Raw genomic sequence first — 13,962 nt, forward strand, 5'->3', positions numbered from 1 at the left:
TTGACAAGTTTACTATTCTGTATAGTAGGATAACTGGGCTATTCACAGGTATTTTTTTTCTAGAGCAAATCCTCATAGTTAAATTTTTTTAGAGGATTTACGAAAAAAAAAAATTAAAAGATTTTTTTTGAATTTTGAATTTCTCGAATTTTTTGTATGGGTGAGTGAAAATTTAGTCACAGAACTGAATTCTTCATCCTCGAATTACACGAAAAAGACACCAAACTTGATATAGTTGCGAGATGTATGCAGATATAAAGCTTAGAGTGAGGCGCGCCGGGACACTTTTACCCCCCCTCCCCTGCCCACCTGCTGGGGGGAACCTCTTGGCAACCGGGCTTAATCAGCTCAGATCACCCCCAGGAACACCTGTTCCAAGCGGTTTGCTTTGTCTCCAAAATGCAAGGTGGTGGACCTTAGATCTCCTGCTATAAGTGGTCTCACGACAATGGAATAGTTCTCAACTCTAATAAAACCAAGTTCTTATTAATTCAATCACCATACTTACCAATTAAGAATAACACTTCCAAATTATATGCCCATACTTTCCATTGCTTTCACCTAAACAATTATAACTGTAACTGTGAACCTATACAACAAGTACTCGTAGAATGTATTACTTACCTTGGAGTCAAAGTAGACGAACACCTCTCCTGGTCATATCATGTTAATTTTATTTATGAAAAACTTAGAGTATTATTAGGTAAGTTCTTTCACTTAAAATTCAAAGTTCCTATTAGCACTCTTAAATGTTTATATGTGTCACTTGTAGATTCAATACTGAGTTATGCTCTTGACAGCTATGAGCTCACAACTAAGACCAATATCGATAAATTAGAGAATATGCAGATTAGATTTTTAAAATTACTTGTCAGCCATAAAACTAAACTCAAATGTAAAGGTAACTACAGACTTCTTTTCAAAATTTGCAATATTTTACCGGTCAGTTTAAAACATAAATACTTACTTGCGGTCAATAACCATAGTTACCAAGAGCCTAACTCAGCTGATTCCTTAACACCAGTTAAACATACATCACAAAGGCTGTGACTTCAGGTAAACTATCCGTTCCTAGAATTAATAATTACTACGGGGATAGAACCCTTAGGAAAAGAATTCCATACTTACTTAATAGTTTGCCTGAAGCCATAAGACGTGAAAATAATAAGCCTAAATTTAAAACTATGTTAAAAAAACACTACCATAATAATATATTGTAATAATTTAAACATTAAGTACATACAAATTAAGTTAATAACTAGAGACTGATGACCCCGCAGTCAAACTCACTGATGAGTTTTGCGGGGCTATGCCTATCTTTAAGAATATCTTGTATTTTATTAAATAAATAATAAAAAAAAAAAAAATTACGTGTGCACCGAAAATCAAAAATATTTTCTAATATTAAAACTATAATTCCTACTACACGAAGTGTGACCAGCCCAAGATTTTTTGAATTTCCCGCCAAACATTTGTGTAATATTTCAGTAGCCAGACCAGTGAGTATTATATTCTTTGAGCCAGACTCTATCACGTTGGTTCTTCATCATTCTTCATATTCTTCAATATCATTTCAATATTAAGTTGAGACGCACTGACATCGGTCGATAAAATTAAAAAAAAAAACACTCAGTCGCCATATTGTTTTTATAGCGATCGTGCTCCGTGCTGGGGTGTAAACAAATTTACTAAGTTTTAGTTATTTTCAGTTCGTTCCGATGGATATCATGAATCCCGTATAATTCATGGACACGTAGACATGAAAAAACAGGAAGTGCCATAACCAACAACTTTATTATCTGGACGTTAACATGCTAGAATCACGATTTGTGTTTTTGTTTTTAGTTGTTTATTCATCTCAATATGTTTCTGCTTCGGGGCCGCTGTGTGTTAACCAGACACAGAAGTGTACAACTCAGGTATGTATTTCATTTGAATTCCAGATGTATTCATCAATGATGCGCTTATTGATTTTCCTGCCATACGTACTCGAATAAATACTGTTGACGTCCGTCGTAGTAATATATATGTATGAAAAGTTGCTTCATTTTCCTTGTTGGGTACTTATGAGGACATTATTTATTTAGACTTCTTAGCATGATCAAACTATAAATACCACAAGTGTAGGTCTAGTAAGTTAAAGTATATTATTTCAGTTTTATAATATGAATGTTCTATTACTGCAATTGCGTCATGGCATTTTTGTTTTGGTTTTGGGTTAGCTGATGAGTCACACTTCGATAAGCGGATTATATGATAGGATACGTGAAAGTACGAATTTTGTTGATATAGATAAGAACAAAAGATGAATTCCAATTTCTCTATATGTATTTAGGATAAAAAGCTCATATTTAAAAATGTATACCATAATAGGTATACCTAGATAATGAACAGAAAAAAATCATGTACTAATTATTCCTATAAATGAAATGAAAATATTTATTATCAGTCAACTATATAAACTGTAAAAAGATATTTCCAGTTATTGATCAATTGTCAAATTTCAGTCCTTAAATACATGAACTCTGAACTGTTCCAATGAATGTTCTCTTTGAATGTGTTATCTGATTGTCTATGTGTAGTTTTGCCTGTAGATTTCCCAAAAGTTTAAAAATAAATTATATTTGAAACCATCCTTGACCATGACCTAAGAACAACATAACAAATTTTTATCAATTATTATGCCTACCCAGTTATGTAATTATTCTGTATTAATGTTCTGATGCTATTTCATGCATGGTGTGGAATAATATATTTTTTCTACTTGTCGACTGTAATTCTAGAATTAAGATTTCTTATACCAAACTGCAATTGGGTATTTTTAATGTATGGGCTCCCACCTCAACTATAATATTCGTTTTGATACAGTTTAGTCAACCTTAATGAAATTGACCAATCACAGCTCGCCGCGATCAAGAGGATGAAACAAAACCATAGCTCAAATTAATTATTTATTTTAGGTTGAATAGTAGAAACAATAGGGAATATTAGGCAAAGCTCTGTGTAGATGGCACCTTTGTGGCACATACACTAAACAAACCACATTGACACATCACACATCAAAACAAGAAACAAGAAAATCGAAATTTCGTTATCTAATCTCTTTATCACTCTTGCATATTTGAACGATAAAGAGGCAGATAACTAAATTTCGATTTTCGCGTTTACCGGTAGGCCCTTGTTAACAAACCGCCTTGATGCATCAATGTCATATTTTATTGTATGTCAAAACTTGTCAAAAAAAACAGTTTAAGGCACAGTATGTATAAGTTAGTCTATGAATTTACTGAGTCGGTAGTGCTGCACTCTGGCGGCAGTACATTGCAGTAATATCCCCTATTGGTTTATAAGTCAGAAACGCGCATGTGACACCCTTAATATAGCAACATCTATAGACTTACGAAAACCACTTAGTGTTGCTTATTAGTCTCCATAGGCTACAATGGCCAAAATCGAGAAAACGACCGTCTTAAAATTGAATTTAGCGCGGAGCAAGCCTTCTCGTAACTCATGAGGCCGTGGTCCTCATGAGTTACGAGAAGGTGTCGTTGACCAACGCGGCGGCCGCCCGGCCGGGGCGCGTACCAGTATGAAGGTATCGCGGCTGCTCGCGTATCTTAGCCGTATACTTTTGATTTGGTTTGTTTGTATGATTCTACTAGTTTAAAGTATTATTTTTGTTGACTCGTAGAAAAAGTATTGTATACAATAGTGATATAATCAAGCTTTTCAATCTCGTACCTTACTTAGGCAACTCAGCTAGCTTCGTTGCCTAAACACGGTACTCGACTGAAAAACTCTCTATTATATCATGATTGTATAAAATACTATTAAATACAGTCTACATCCCTATTTATTTATACATTAGGGTGGTATTCCACCTGTCCGATTTCTTTGTCCAATGTGTTTCGTCTCACTCTCTCATTAAGCAAAATGTGACACGCAAATACACATTGGACAGATGGAATACCACCCTTAACAACATATTTATTTATACATTAACAACATTTTTAGGGTTCCGTACCCAAAGGGTAAAAACGGGACCCTATTACTAAGACTTCACTGTCCGTCTGTCTGTCACCAGGCTGTATCTCATGAACCGTGATAGGCAGTTGAAATTTTCACAGATGATGTATTTCTGTTGCCGCTATAACAACAAATACTAAAATCAGAATATAATAAATATTTAAGTGGGGCTCCTGTACAAAAAACGTGATTTATTTGCCGTTTTTTGCGTTATGGTACGGAACCCTTCGTGCGCGAGTCCCACTCGCACTTGGCCGGTTTTTTAATTCACCCACATGAAGCATACATAAACTTTTTCCAGGTTCTTAGTCAAAGAAACAATGACTACGCCTCCTGCACCGTAGAGTACTTCAACCGAGAGGGCTGCAACAGCATGAGCTTCGGTCCGATCACATCCAACGCCCACATCGGTGGTGTGATGCTGAAGCCGCACATCTTGAGGAGAGAGATCAAACAGGGCTTGCTGAACTACAACCAAAGCTACACTGTGCTCAATATTACGTTCAGCAATATTAAATGGAAAAGTATGTTTTTTTTAATACTCTTTGTTATTATCTAAGCACAGTCAGTGAAAGTACAATAAAATAAAAGGGTCTAGCAGGCTAAGGAAGGAGAAGTGGCCCCTGTGACGAATATCGGATTTTTATAATGTCATTTGTTGGCTATCTTATAATATAGAAAAACCTTAACTTTCAGCCCCCTATCTTGAACCGTCACCGAGATAATGTCAAAAAACCGGCCAAGTGCGAGTCGGACTCGCGTTCCAAGGGTTCCGTATATCACACAATTTTTAACAATCAGTGCCGGATTAAGATATTTTGATGCCCTAAGCATTTCTAGGTGCCCCCTCTCCGTAGGGTCATCAAGATTACATTGATTTTTTGGTAAATTGAGAGAAGTTCATTGCCGCATTACAGCTGAGAATGGAAATCAGTCACATCATTTTATCACGAAAATTGACAGTGCCGCAGCCGTAATGTTGCAACAGAGTACCTAATGCTGTTGCAGTCGCCACCCGAATGTCACCTTTATCATAGCGTAGAAAGTAATAGAAACGCGAGCGAAGCGAGCGCGGAAATTTTTCGATATAAAAACGCAATATGATAGACAGTTGTACATTTTTACTTTTAGTATGGAAATCAGTCACATCATTTTATCACGGAAGTTGACAGTACTGCAGCAGTAACGTTGCAACAGAGTAATGTTGCTGCAGTCGCCACCCGAATGTCACCTTTATCATACCTTATAAAGTAATTGAAAACGCGAGCGAAGCGAGCGCGAAAATTTTTCGATATAAAAACGCAATTTTAGTTTTAGTCCCAACCAGGCGCGAATCCAGGATTTCATACAGAGAAGGGATGGGACAGTTTTCTATCAGCCTAGCTTCGCATAGGGCTCGATATTTAAGGGTCTCAGCGAGGTTGTTTTCATGCATAAAATATGCAAGAAAGCAGAGAGCTTGGAATTGAATTGGCGAAGTGTGAGAAAGGCAGTAGGCCCAGCTGCGAAAGAGGAAAGCTTGGATTTGGATCCACGCCCAAGTGTAATTAAGGAAGAAGATCAACTTTGCCGTAAGGCAGAAGGCCTCGCATAAGACCTAACGCCGAACCGCAAAAGAGTGGGTTGAAATCGAATCTATGCATGTAATCACGACTCTTCTACTGCTACCGATTGTTTCCCAAAGAATTACGCGCCATTATTTTTGCAAATTAGCTTTTGGACAGCTAAAAAAATCGTGTGGTAAAAACGATGTGTCTGTCCCTAATTTTAAAATTTGTTCACCTTTTTCAACCTGGCATTTTGGTGCCCTCCCTGAACGTGGTGCCGTAAGCACGTGCTTGTTTTGCTTATTGGTTACAAAGTCTTTATTAATTCAACCATTAAAGTCGACGAGTACAAAAAACTTTAAGCTAGCTCTCAATTTAACAATTTTTTTAAACATTATTTTTAATTTGACCTTACAATTACTCGTAAGTAGGTAAGACCGTTAAATATTTAAAATGATTATCTTATCAGAAAATTATCACCAATTACTCTAAGAAAACTACTACTCTAAGTAATCCGGCACTGTTAACAATGTATTTTTTATGTGAAACGTGAGTGAAATCTCTTTAAAAAATCCGTAGGGGTCGGATTAAAAACTGTAATTAAGTCCGACTCACGCTTGACTGTACATTTCTAATAGGTTTTCCTGTCATCTATAGGTATAGACCTATTTTATGTATTTTTTTCAAAATTTTAGACCTAGTAGTTTCGGAGATAAGGGGGGGGGAATGGTCATTTTTTGCCTATTTTCTTGAATAACTTCTAAACTGTTGATTTGAAAATTATAAAAAAAAAATATTTGAAATCCTTACAATAAGCTCTTTCATTTGATATGTAACATGATATAGTTTGAAAAAATTTTTTTTTCATTTTTTCATTTACCCCCCAAAAGTGGCCTCCATGTTTAAAATTCATTTGTTTACGTTACATGTCCGTATTCGGGTCAAAAACTTACATATGTGTACCAAATTTCAACTTGATTGGTCCAGTAGTTTCGGAGAAAATCTGCTGTGACAGACGGACAGACAGACAGACAGACAGACAGACAGACAGACAGACAGACGCACGAGTGATCCTATAAGGGTTCCGTTTTTTCCTTTTGAGGTACGGAACCCTAAAAACGTCATTTTATGGACACATTTTTCAAAGTCGTTTTTCTCCTGAACTATATAAGGTAGAGCAATCAAACCAAATCATAGCTACAAAGAATGAGTAGGAGTATAACTCAGATTTTTTTAAATATTTAATTCCCTGAAAAAATTATGATTAAAATGTCAGAGAATTTTTTGACAGCTCTTTTCAACAAGTAATTGTAAAGGTACACCTATGGCAAAAATCACATAAACTGCAAATAGTATTAGCTACTACCATGCGAAAAATCAATTCAATATAATTGGTGCAACATACTTAAAAAAAATTAAATGTCAACGAAAGTGTTTAGCTATCAAAGGCGTCTTTCATTCTGAAGGAGATTTTCTGTTTAAATAAGGTTTAATTTCATTGCCTAGCAACAGAGAGTGTTTATTTTGAACTTGACGCATGGCTGTCAAAAAAGGTTTATACTCAACTGCTGCAACTAAGATAACATTTTTTTTAAGTATGTTGCACCAATTATATTGAATTAATTTTCCGCATGGAGGTAGCTAATACTATTTGCAGTTTATGTGATTTTTTCCATAGGTGTACCTTTACAATTACTTGTTGAAAAGAGCTGTCATAAAATTCTCTGACATTTTAATCATTATTTTTTCAGGGAATTAAATATTTAAAAAAATCTGAGTTATACTCCTACTCATTCTTTGTAGCTATGATTTGGTTTGATTGCTCTACCTTATATAGTTCAGGAGAAAAACGACTTTGAAAAATGTGTCCATAAAATGACGTTTTTGACATTATCTCGGTGACGGTTCAAGATAGGGGGCTGAAGGTTAAGGTGTTTCTATATTATAAGATAGCTAACAAATTACATTATAAAAATCCGATATTCGTCACAGGGGCCACTTCTCCTTCCTTAGCCTGCTAGACCCTTTGCATTAAAGTACACCACTGGAAAGATGAAGCTATAGGAAATCATATTTTATTTTATTTTATTTATTGAACACAATGTAAGCTTACAGTTACAGACCAAATCACTTACACGCTAACATATACATTGTCAAAATAGTAACAATTAAAAACATACAAAAATATAAATACATGCGCATAAAAATGTCAAACAAATTAAAAATTATATGAATTAAATGTCAAAACAGATTACAATACACACATATACAATGTCATGCAGTATGAAAATTTAAAAATTGTCTAGCAGTTTTGCACAAGTTTGCTAAACGATCGGCGAACATGTCAGCGTCAACGTGTTGAGTGAGCATAGTATGTAGAAATGATAAAGCACGTGTGGTAGGTGCGTGCCTCGCGTAACATGTGCGAGCGGACGGCCGCAGCAACACACACGGCCGGCGACGCGGCGCGACCGCCCCGTCCACATCCCGCGGTATCCTCCTAGGAACCAACAACCCTATCTTCTCTAACACCTCAGGGCTATCAACTTGGTGGTGAATGATTGAGAGATAGTGCACCAGGAGCAACAACTTCCGCCTCAATGCGAGCGCAATATGAAATGTACAGTGAGCACTGGAGAATAGTGACACCCTCCTCTGCATATAAACTTTACAGAAAGGAGTACAAACTAGACAATTTTGTGGATTGTATGTTGCTTCTTAGCTCTGCTGTATATGAGTCAGTGGCGGATTTACCCTAAAGCCAAGTAGGCCTAGGCCTAGAGCGGCGAGATATTAAGGGTGGCACTCGGCAGTCTATCTATATGATGGGTGCCGAGAAAGGGGCGGCTAGTACTTACTACAGGGCCTAGTGCATAGGGCGGTAGACACTGCAAATCTGCCACTGTATAATAATAAATAACAATGTTTTTTTGTTAGTTTTATGTAGTCACCCACCCCCCTTGTTTAACCACATACAATACAGCAATTTAGTAACCACTGTTGACACTCTTGTGAACAACTATTTTATATTTACAATTTTTCCCTTTTTAAATTGTATAAATCTTTTCCAGCAATCAAATTCCGTTTTGAAGAGCAAAGCAAGAAACCATTTAAACAGACCCACTGCAGAAACATTGTGCTGTCTAACGAAGCCCACATAGATGACCAGTCGGTGCTCTACTATGACTGTTACTGGCCTGACAGCATCGACAGTGTGGGACGCTCACATATACTGGACTTTGAGGCTTCAGACGACAATGTGGTTAATCGGGGACAGTATTACTTCAATGTTCCATCGGCGCAAATGCTGAGTAAGTACGTTTTGGTTACCGCCAGTTTGTGACCGCTGCTTATGGTTACGCTACTAGTTGAGAACTCCTGGCTTAAATATACTTTAATTACAGGCAACACTGTCAATGCATCGAACTGGAAACCATTTGTCTACCTCGAGATACTCTCCGGCAAAATACGCCTCCACATAATGGCTCCACCGAATCAAGTGAAGATCTCCTCCTACCGCATTCAAGTCCTCAATGAATGCAATGGAAAGAAGCATAACATAGTGAAATGCAAAGTGCTACAGCTACAGAACTACACCGATGAAGTGACCTATGATTATAGCTTGTTGGGGACCCCGGGGTCTTACTACTTTGTTGTGACCCCACAACATGATGGGTGCAAGGATGGAGTGAGGAAGTGCCAGGTCGTAGAGAGTCCCAGGTTCAAAATCAGTGAGTATCCGGTTTCACAACGCCAATTTTAGAAATTGAGATGCTTCAAAGCTTCTGCTGAGTATTGTATTCTTAAGTATATTTGTTTTTAAATTTAAACAAGTGAACTCAATAAATTTTACAGATTTTACTGATATTGTACTTGACATGCATTGTGGGCTTATTTCTTATCTTGTAGAGTATTGCCGTACCAGAGTTACTTATGTCTGCTATATGTATGCTACTTTATGAGCTACTAGAGTTAGACCGAGAAAAGTCTGCAGCGATTTTGATAGCCCACGCAGTGCAAGTGTTATTTTAAACGTCAAACTTCTATGAAATTATGACGTATAAATAACACTTGCACTGCGTGGACTATCAAAATCGCTGCAGACTTTTCTTGGTCTAATTCTAGTGATTTTCGACCGAAATTATAACGCTGCCTCTTTTATTCTCAATTCAACTTTAATTAATTAGGTTGTATGTTTTCACAATAATTGTTAGTTTAGTACTATATGTCACTTTGTAAAATTGCAGGCAACAACATGCAAAGCTTCAATATCTGCATAGCCAGCATCTCGGCCCTGATCGTGGCAACTCTGTTCGCCTACTACATAGTCCTGCGGGTGCTTCGGCGCTATTGGTGCAGAGACTACAAGCTTGCTATGGGTAGGCTTTATATATTTCTTAGTATCTGGCTTTATTTGACATCCTTTGCTTTCTCAAAAACTTTCAACATCACTTTCACCCCTTTAGAGGTTGAATTTTTAAACAATTCCTTCTTAGTTGAACTCTACAACTTATAAAGAATATGTTTTAAACTTCTACATCGTACTTTCAATGGTTTAGGCTTGTTGTCTGACGATTAAAAAGTTGTAAATATTATAATGTGATTGTTTTGTATATTTAAGAAACAGTAAACTTCTAAAAAGAGTTAATAATTCTAATAATCGATTTGTTTATTTCCATTTTGACCACTTGAGAGGTGTTACAATTTGTCAAATGTCTTAGGCAGTTGACCTCTGGAATGTTAGTTTTTACACCTTTGTGAAACCACGACGAAATTCACTCCGCGCTAACTGAATTTCACTACCGCGCGACCTCGCCTCAATGAATCGCTTAAAAAAAAGATAGTTATAAAGTTCATTGCTCTTGCCGATGTCTATTGAGTCACACTTGAAAATTATATTGGAATAACTGTTATTATAATACCATCTGACCTTCCAACCCAGAGGGTAAACTAAACCTTATTGGGATTAGTCCGGTTTCCTCACGATGTTTTCCTTCACCGAAAAGCGACTGGTAAATATCAAATGACATTTCGTACATAAGTTCTGAAAAACTCATTGGTACGAGCCGGGGTTTGAACCCGCGACATACAACAATACTGACATGTTAGGTACTTACAATCTTTCACTTTTACAGCTCAAGAGATACCAGCCCCAACGAAAGTTCTAGTGATCTACTCGCCGGCCAACCGTCTCCACGCCGAATGCGTGTCCTCATTCGTGACCTATCTCCGCGCTGAGTTCGGCTTTGAGATCATGTACGACGGCGACATATCCTCCACCTCCGACCAGGACCCTTACATCTGGGCCGCTGAGGCCTTCAAAATATCCACACATGTCATGTACATCGTCGGCCCCGCGGACTTAACCAACCAATACAACAATATCTACGAAAAACCCATTCTTAGCGCACATAAAAACTTGGACACCCTCCAACTTTCACTGCTCAAAGCGAACAGGGGATCTAAAAACCAGAAAGCTGTCATCAATGTGATCTTTGAATACTCTAACGGACCTATACCGATGGAAACTAAGCATGGAAAGACGTTCTATCTACTAAAGGAATGGAACAAGCTGATTTCTTATTTGTCACAGAATTTGCTGCCAAAGAAACAGCTGGTGCGAACGGAGAAAGGCAGATGTTTGCTGGAGGATCTGACCAAGGCTAAGAAATTGCTGAATAGCAGTAATTTTAATGTGTAAATTGTTGGTTACGGGACGTATTAGGAAAGATATTGGATGTAAATCAGAAGATATAGGATACAGGTATGTGCAATGAAGATTTAGGTTAACAATATCGCGTAGTTATGGTTAAAACCAAGAACGGTAACCATCTTATGAAACGATTTATTTTATTGGTGACAAAAAATTAAAATAACACACAGATTATCTATTATGGCTAAGGTTCCTAGTTTTGACTAGAACTGAATCGCGAAGGTGTTATATCGTTAGGATCAGTGGTTTAGATGTGAAATTCGATTCTCAGGCAGGCCTGAAGGAAAAATTGGTTTTTCAATATTATAAAACTTAGTTTTTCGTGCTAGTTAGTTATTAGTTATTCTGTTGTTCGTTGCCATATTTTCTTGTGTCACGAAAATGAAATATTGAAATATAAAAAAATATATACTAATCTAGCACGAATAACTTTGTTTTCATTATCTTGTTTGTACTAAGGTGGGATGCGAAGTTATCGAATGTTTCAAGGAAAAATTGATATTTATTGTCTTTTGTGTCTAATTGTATTGATGTTATGAACATTTTCTATTCGGTATTGGGGCACTAGTATTTGGCATAATACATATCACTATCATTGTTATCACCTTCATTCATTACTATTAAGCACTCACTTCTTACCGTTAGTCAAATTTAAATATGGTAACTTCATATCATACTCATATTTAAATTTTACTGTAATATATTTAATAGACGAAGTTAAAGTAACAATTGCAGTTAATCAATCAACGCTTTTGCTTTTAGAAATAAAAATAATTGATATCACCTGCGCTCCAATACCCAAAAAAAAAAGAGAGAAAATTATGTGTTAGGGTGGTATTCCACCTGTCCAATTTTTTTGTCCAATGTGTATTTTGTCTCACATTATGCGTAATGAGAGAGTGAGACGTAATGACATAGGACCAAGATATTGGACAGATGGAATACCACCCTTATTACAGATATTATTATGTGATTGTTGTTTATAATTGTTGTAAATTCTTCAAATCCCAGTTTTCAAACATACCGCTTTTCTTAAGTTACTTATTGATAGATATTTTTTAAATAAATGAACAATTAGTAGTACATAAATGATCAATATGCTCCCTACCTAACATATTTGTGTACCTAATATAAGAATAAAAAAAAAATGTTTGCTCCTATTTAATATAATTAATGTGGGTATATTAATTGGGGCAGTATTTTTTTATAAACACATAGTTTATAAAAAAATACTGCCAAGGTTCCTTATATTTTTGATTTATCCCACACGAGACCCTATATGTCGATTTTAATATCAAAAGCTTGACACAACTAAAAATATATTTGATTTTCCTTCATACTTTTCAGGTTTAGTACTGTTTGTCACTCTTTTATCTCGTTCGCACTCGTGCTAGCATCATTGTGAACCATTTCGTTCAGTCTGTTTTCTGTTTCACTCATGTCTAGCGCTCACCACTCTTAACGAGTGTGATGTGCATTGAATGTGTTTATTAAGTACCTATATCGATAAAACTCAATTCTACTTTCTGTATTGTCCGCACTTAAATCATAATACGTAATTGCGCATACAAATTTGCCAATCAATATTCTAGCTAAGGGTGGTATTCCATCTGTGCAATATATTTGTCCAATATGTATTTGCGTCTCACATTTTGCTTAGTGAGAGAGTCGAGCGCAATGCACATTGGACCAAGAATGTGGACAGATGGAATACCAATCTTATGACATTAAAATAACTGTTATTTTCCCTTGTCAAACAAAGCGGTATGTGTCTCTATCATTGTATCTTGACTTGTTGATCTCAATTCCAAAACTGTTGGAGTAACGTGTTCTATATCTTTATACAAGACTTTCAATTAAGCTCAATATATACCTTTGTGATGTATTTTTATAATATAGAATCGTATTATTATAATATGTGTTTCATTTCCCGTTCGGACGTTCATCACCAAAGTTACATTAGATAATTTAATATATGCAAATGAAGTTGTATTGTTTTAGTTTTTTTTTTGTATAAGTTATTGTCAGAACTGCTTGAATTGACTTGATACTTTGATTGACCAGGCATATTGTGTTTATACATACGAGAGTGCAAAAGTAAATCAAAAGCACATATATCTATCATTGGTTTATTTTATGACTAAAATATTAGACACCCTAGTATTTGGAATGGGATATTTTGTTAATTATTCTGTGCAATCAACTTTTTTCTGTTCTTTACCACAATCACGACTACTGGCTTACCAATAAAAATCATAAAGCATCTGCATTTTCTAAAGAGTACCAGGCGCATTCGAATTTTAGTTATTTGATCTGTTTCCGATATGATACTGATCTGTCAGATTTTGGTTGAAGAATATCACTTTTTACACTGACAGATCAGATCAGTATCATTTCGGAAATAAAATTGGAATACGCCTGTACAGTCAGCAGCAGAAGTTGCTAAGCGGGCGAGGTGTTCAAAATTACCTTGACACGCTCTTATTCTCTTAACAATAACGTCGCGTCAAGATCATTTTGAACACCTCGCCCGCTTAGCAACTTTTGCTGCTGACTGTACGTATAGACCAGAAATCATTGACATTACTATTTTGGAAGCATACCGTGTTTATTTATATGGGGTAGTCAATTGGGCCCCATGTGCCCATAGGGACAAATCAAAATAACACCCAAAAA

At 36.2% G+C, this 13,962-nt stretch overlaps 1 protein-coding gene across 1 annotated transcript; it reads left to right on the forward strand.

Annotated features, from left to right (window-relative positions):
* The first annotated feature begins 1,610 nt into the window (after positions 1-1,610).
* LOC134795974 (uncharacterized) lies at positions 1,611-13,201 on the forward strand. Its single transcript, XM_063767868.1, has 7 exons — positions 1,611-1,919; positions 4,328-4,550; positions 8,645-8,884; positions 8,978-9,304; positions 9,821-9,952; positions 10,709-12,120; positions 12,246-13,201. The coding sequence occupies exons 1-6, from the start codon at positions 1,812-1,814 to the stop codon at positions 11,272-11,274; spliced, it is 1,596 nt and encodes a 531-aa protein (XP_063623938.1). The 5' UTR covers positions 1,611-1,811; the 3' UTR covers positions 11,275-12,120; positions 12,246-13,201.
* Positions 13,202-13,962: the final 761 nt, after the last annotated feature.

The sequence above is a fragment of the Cydia splendana genome, chromosome 13 (assembly GCF_910591565.1).
Source record: "Cydia splendana chromosome 13, ilCydSple1.2, whole genome shotgun sequence".
Classification (NCBI taxonomy): Eukaryota; Metazoa; Arthropoda; class Insecta; order Lepidoptera; family Tortricidae; genus Cydia; species Cydia splendana.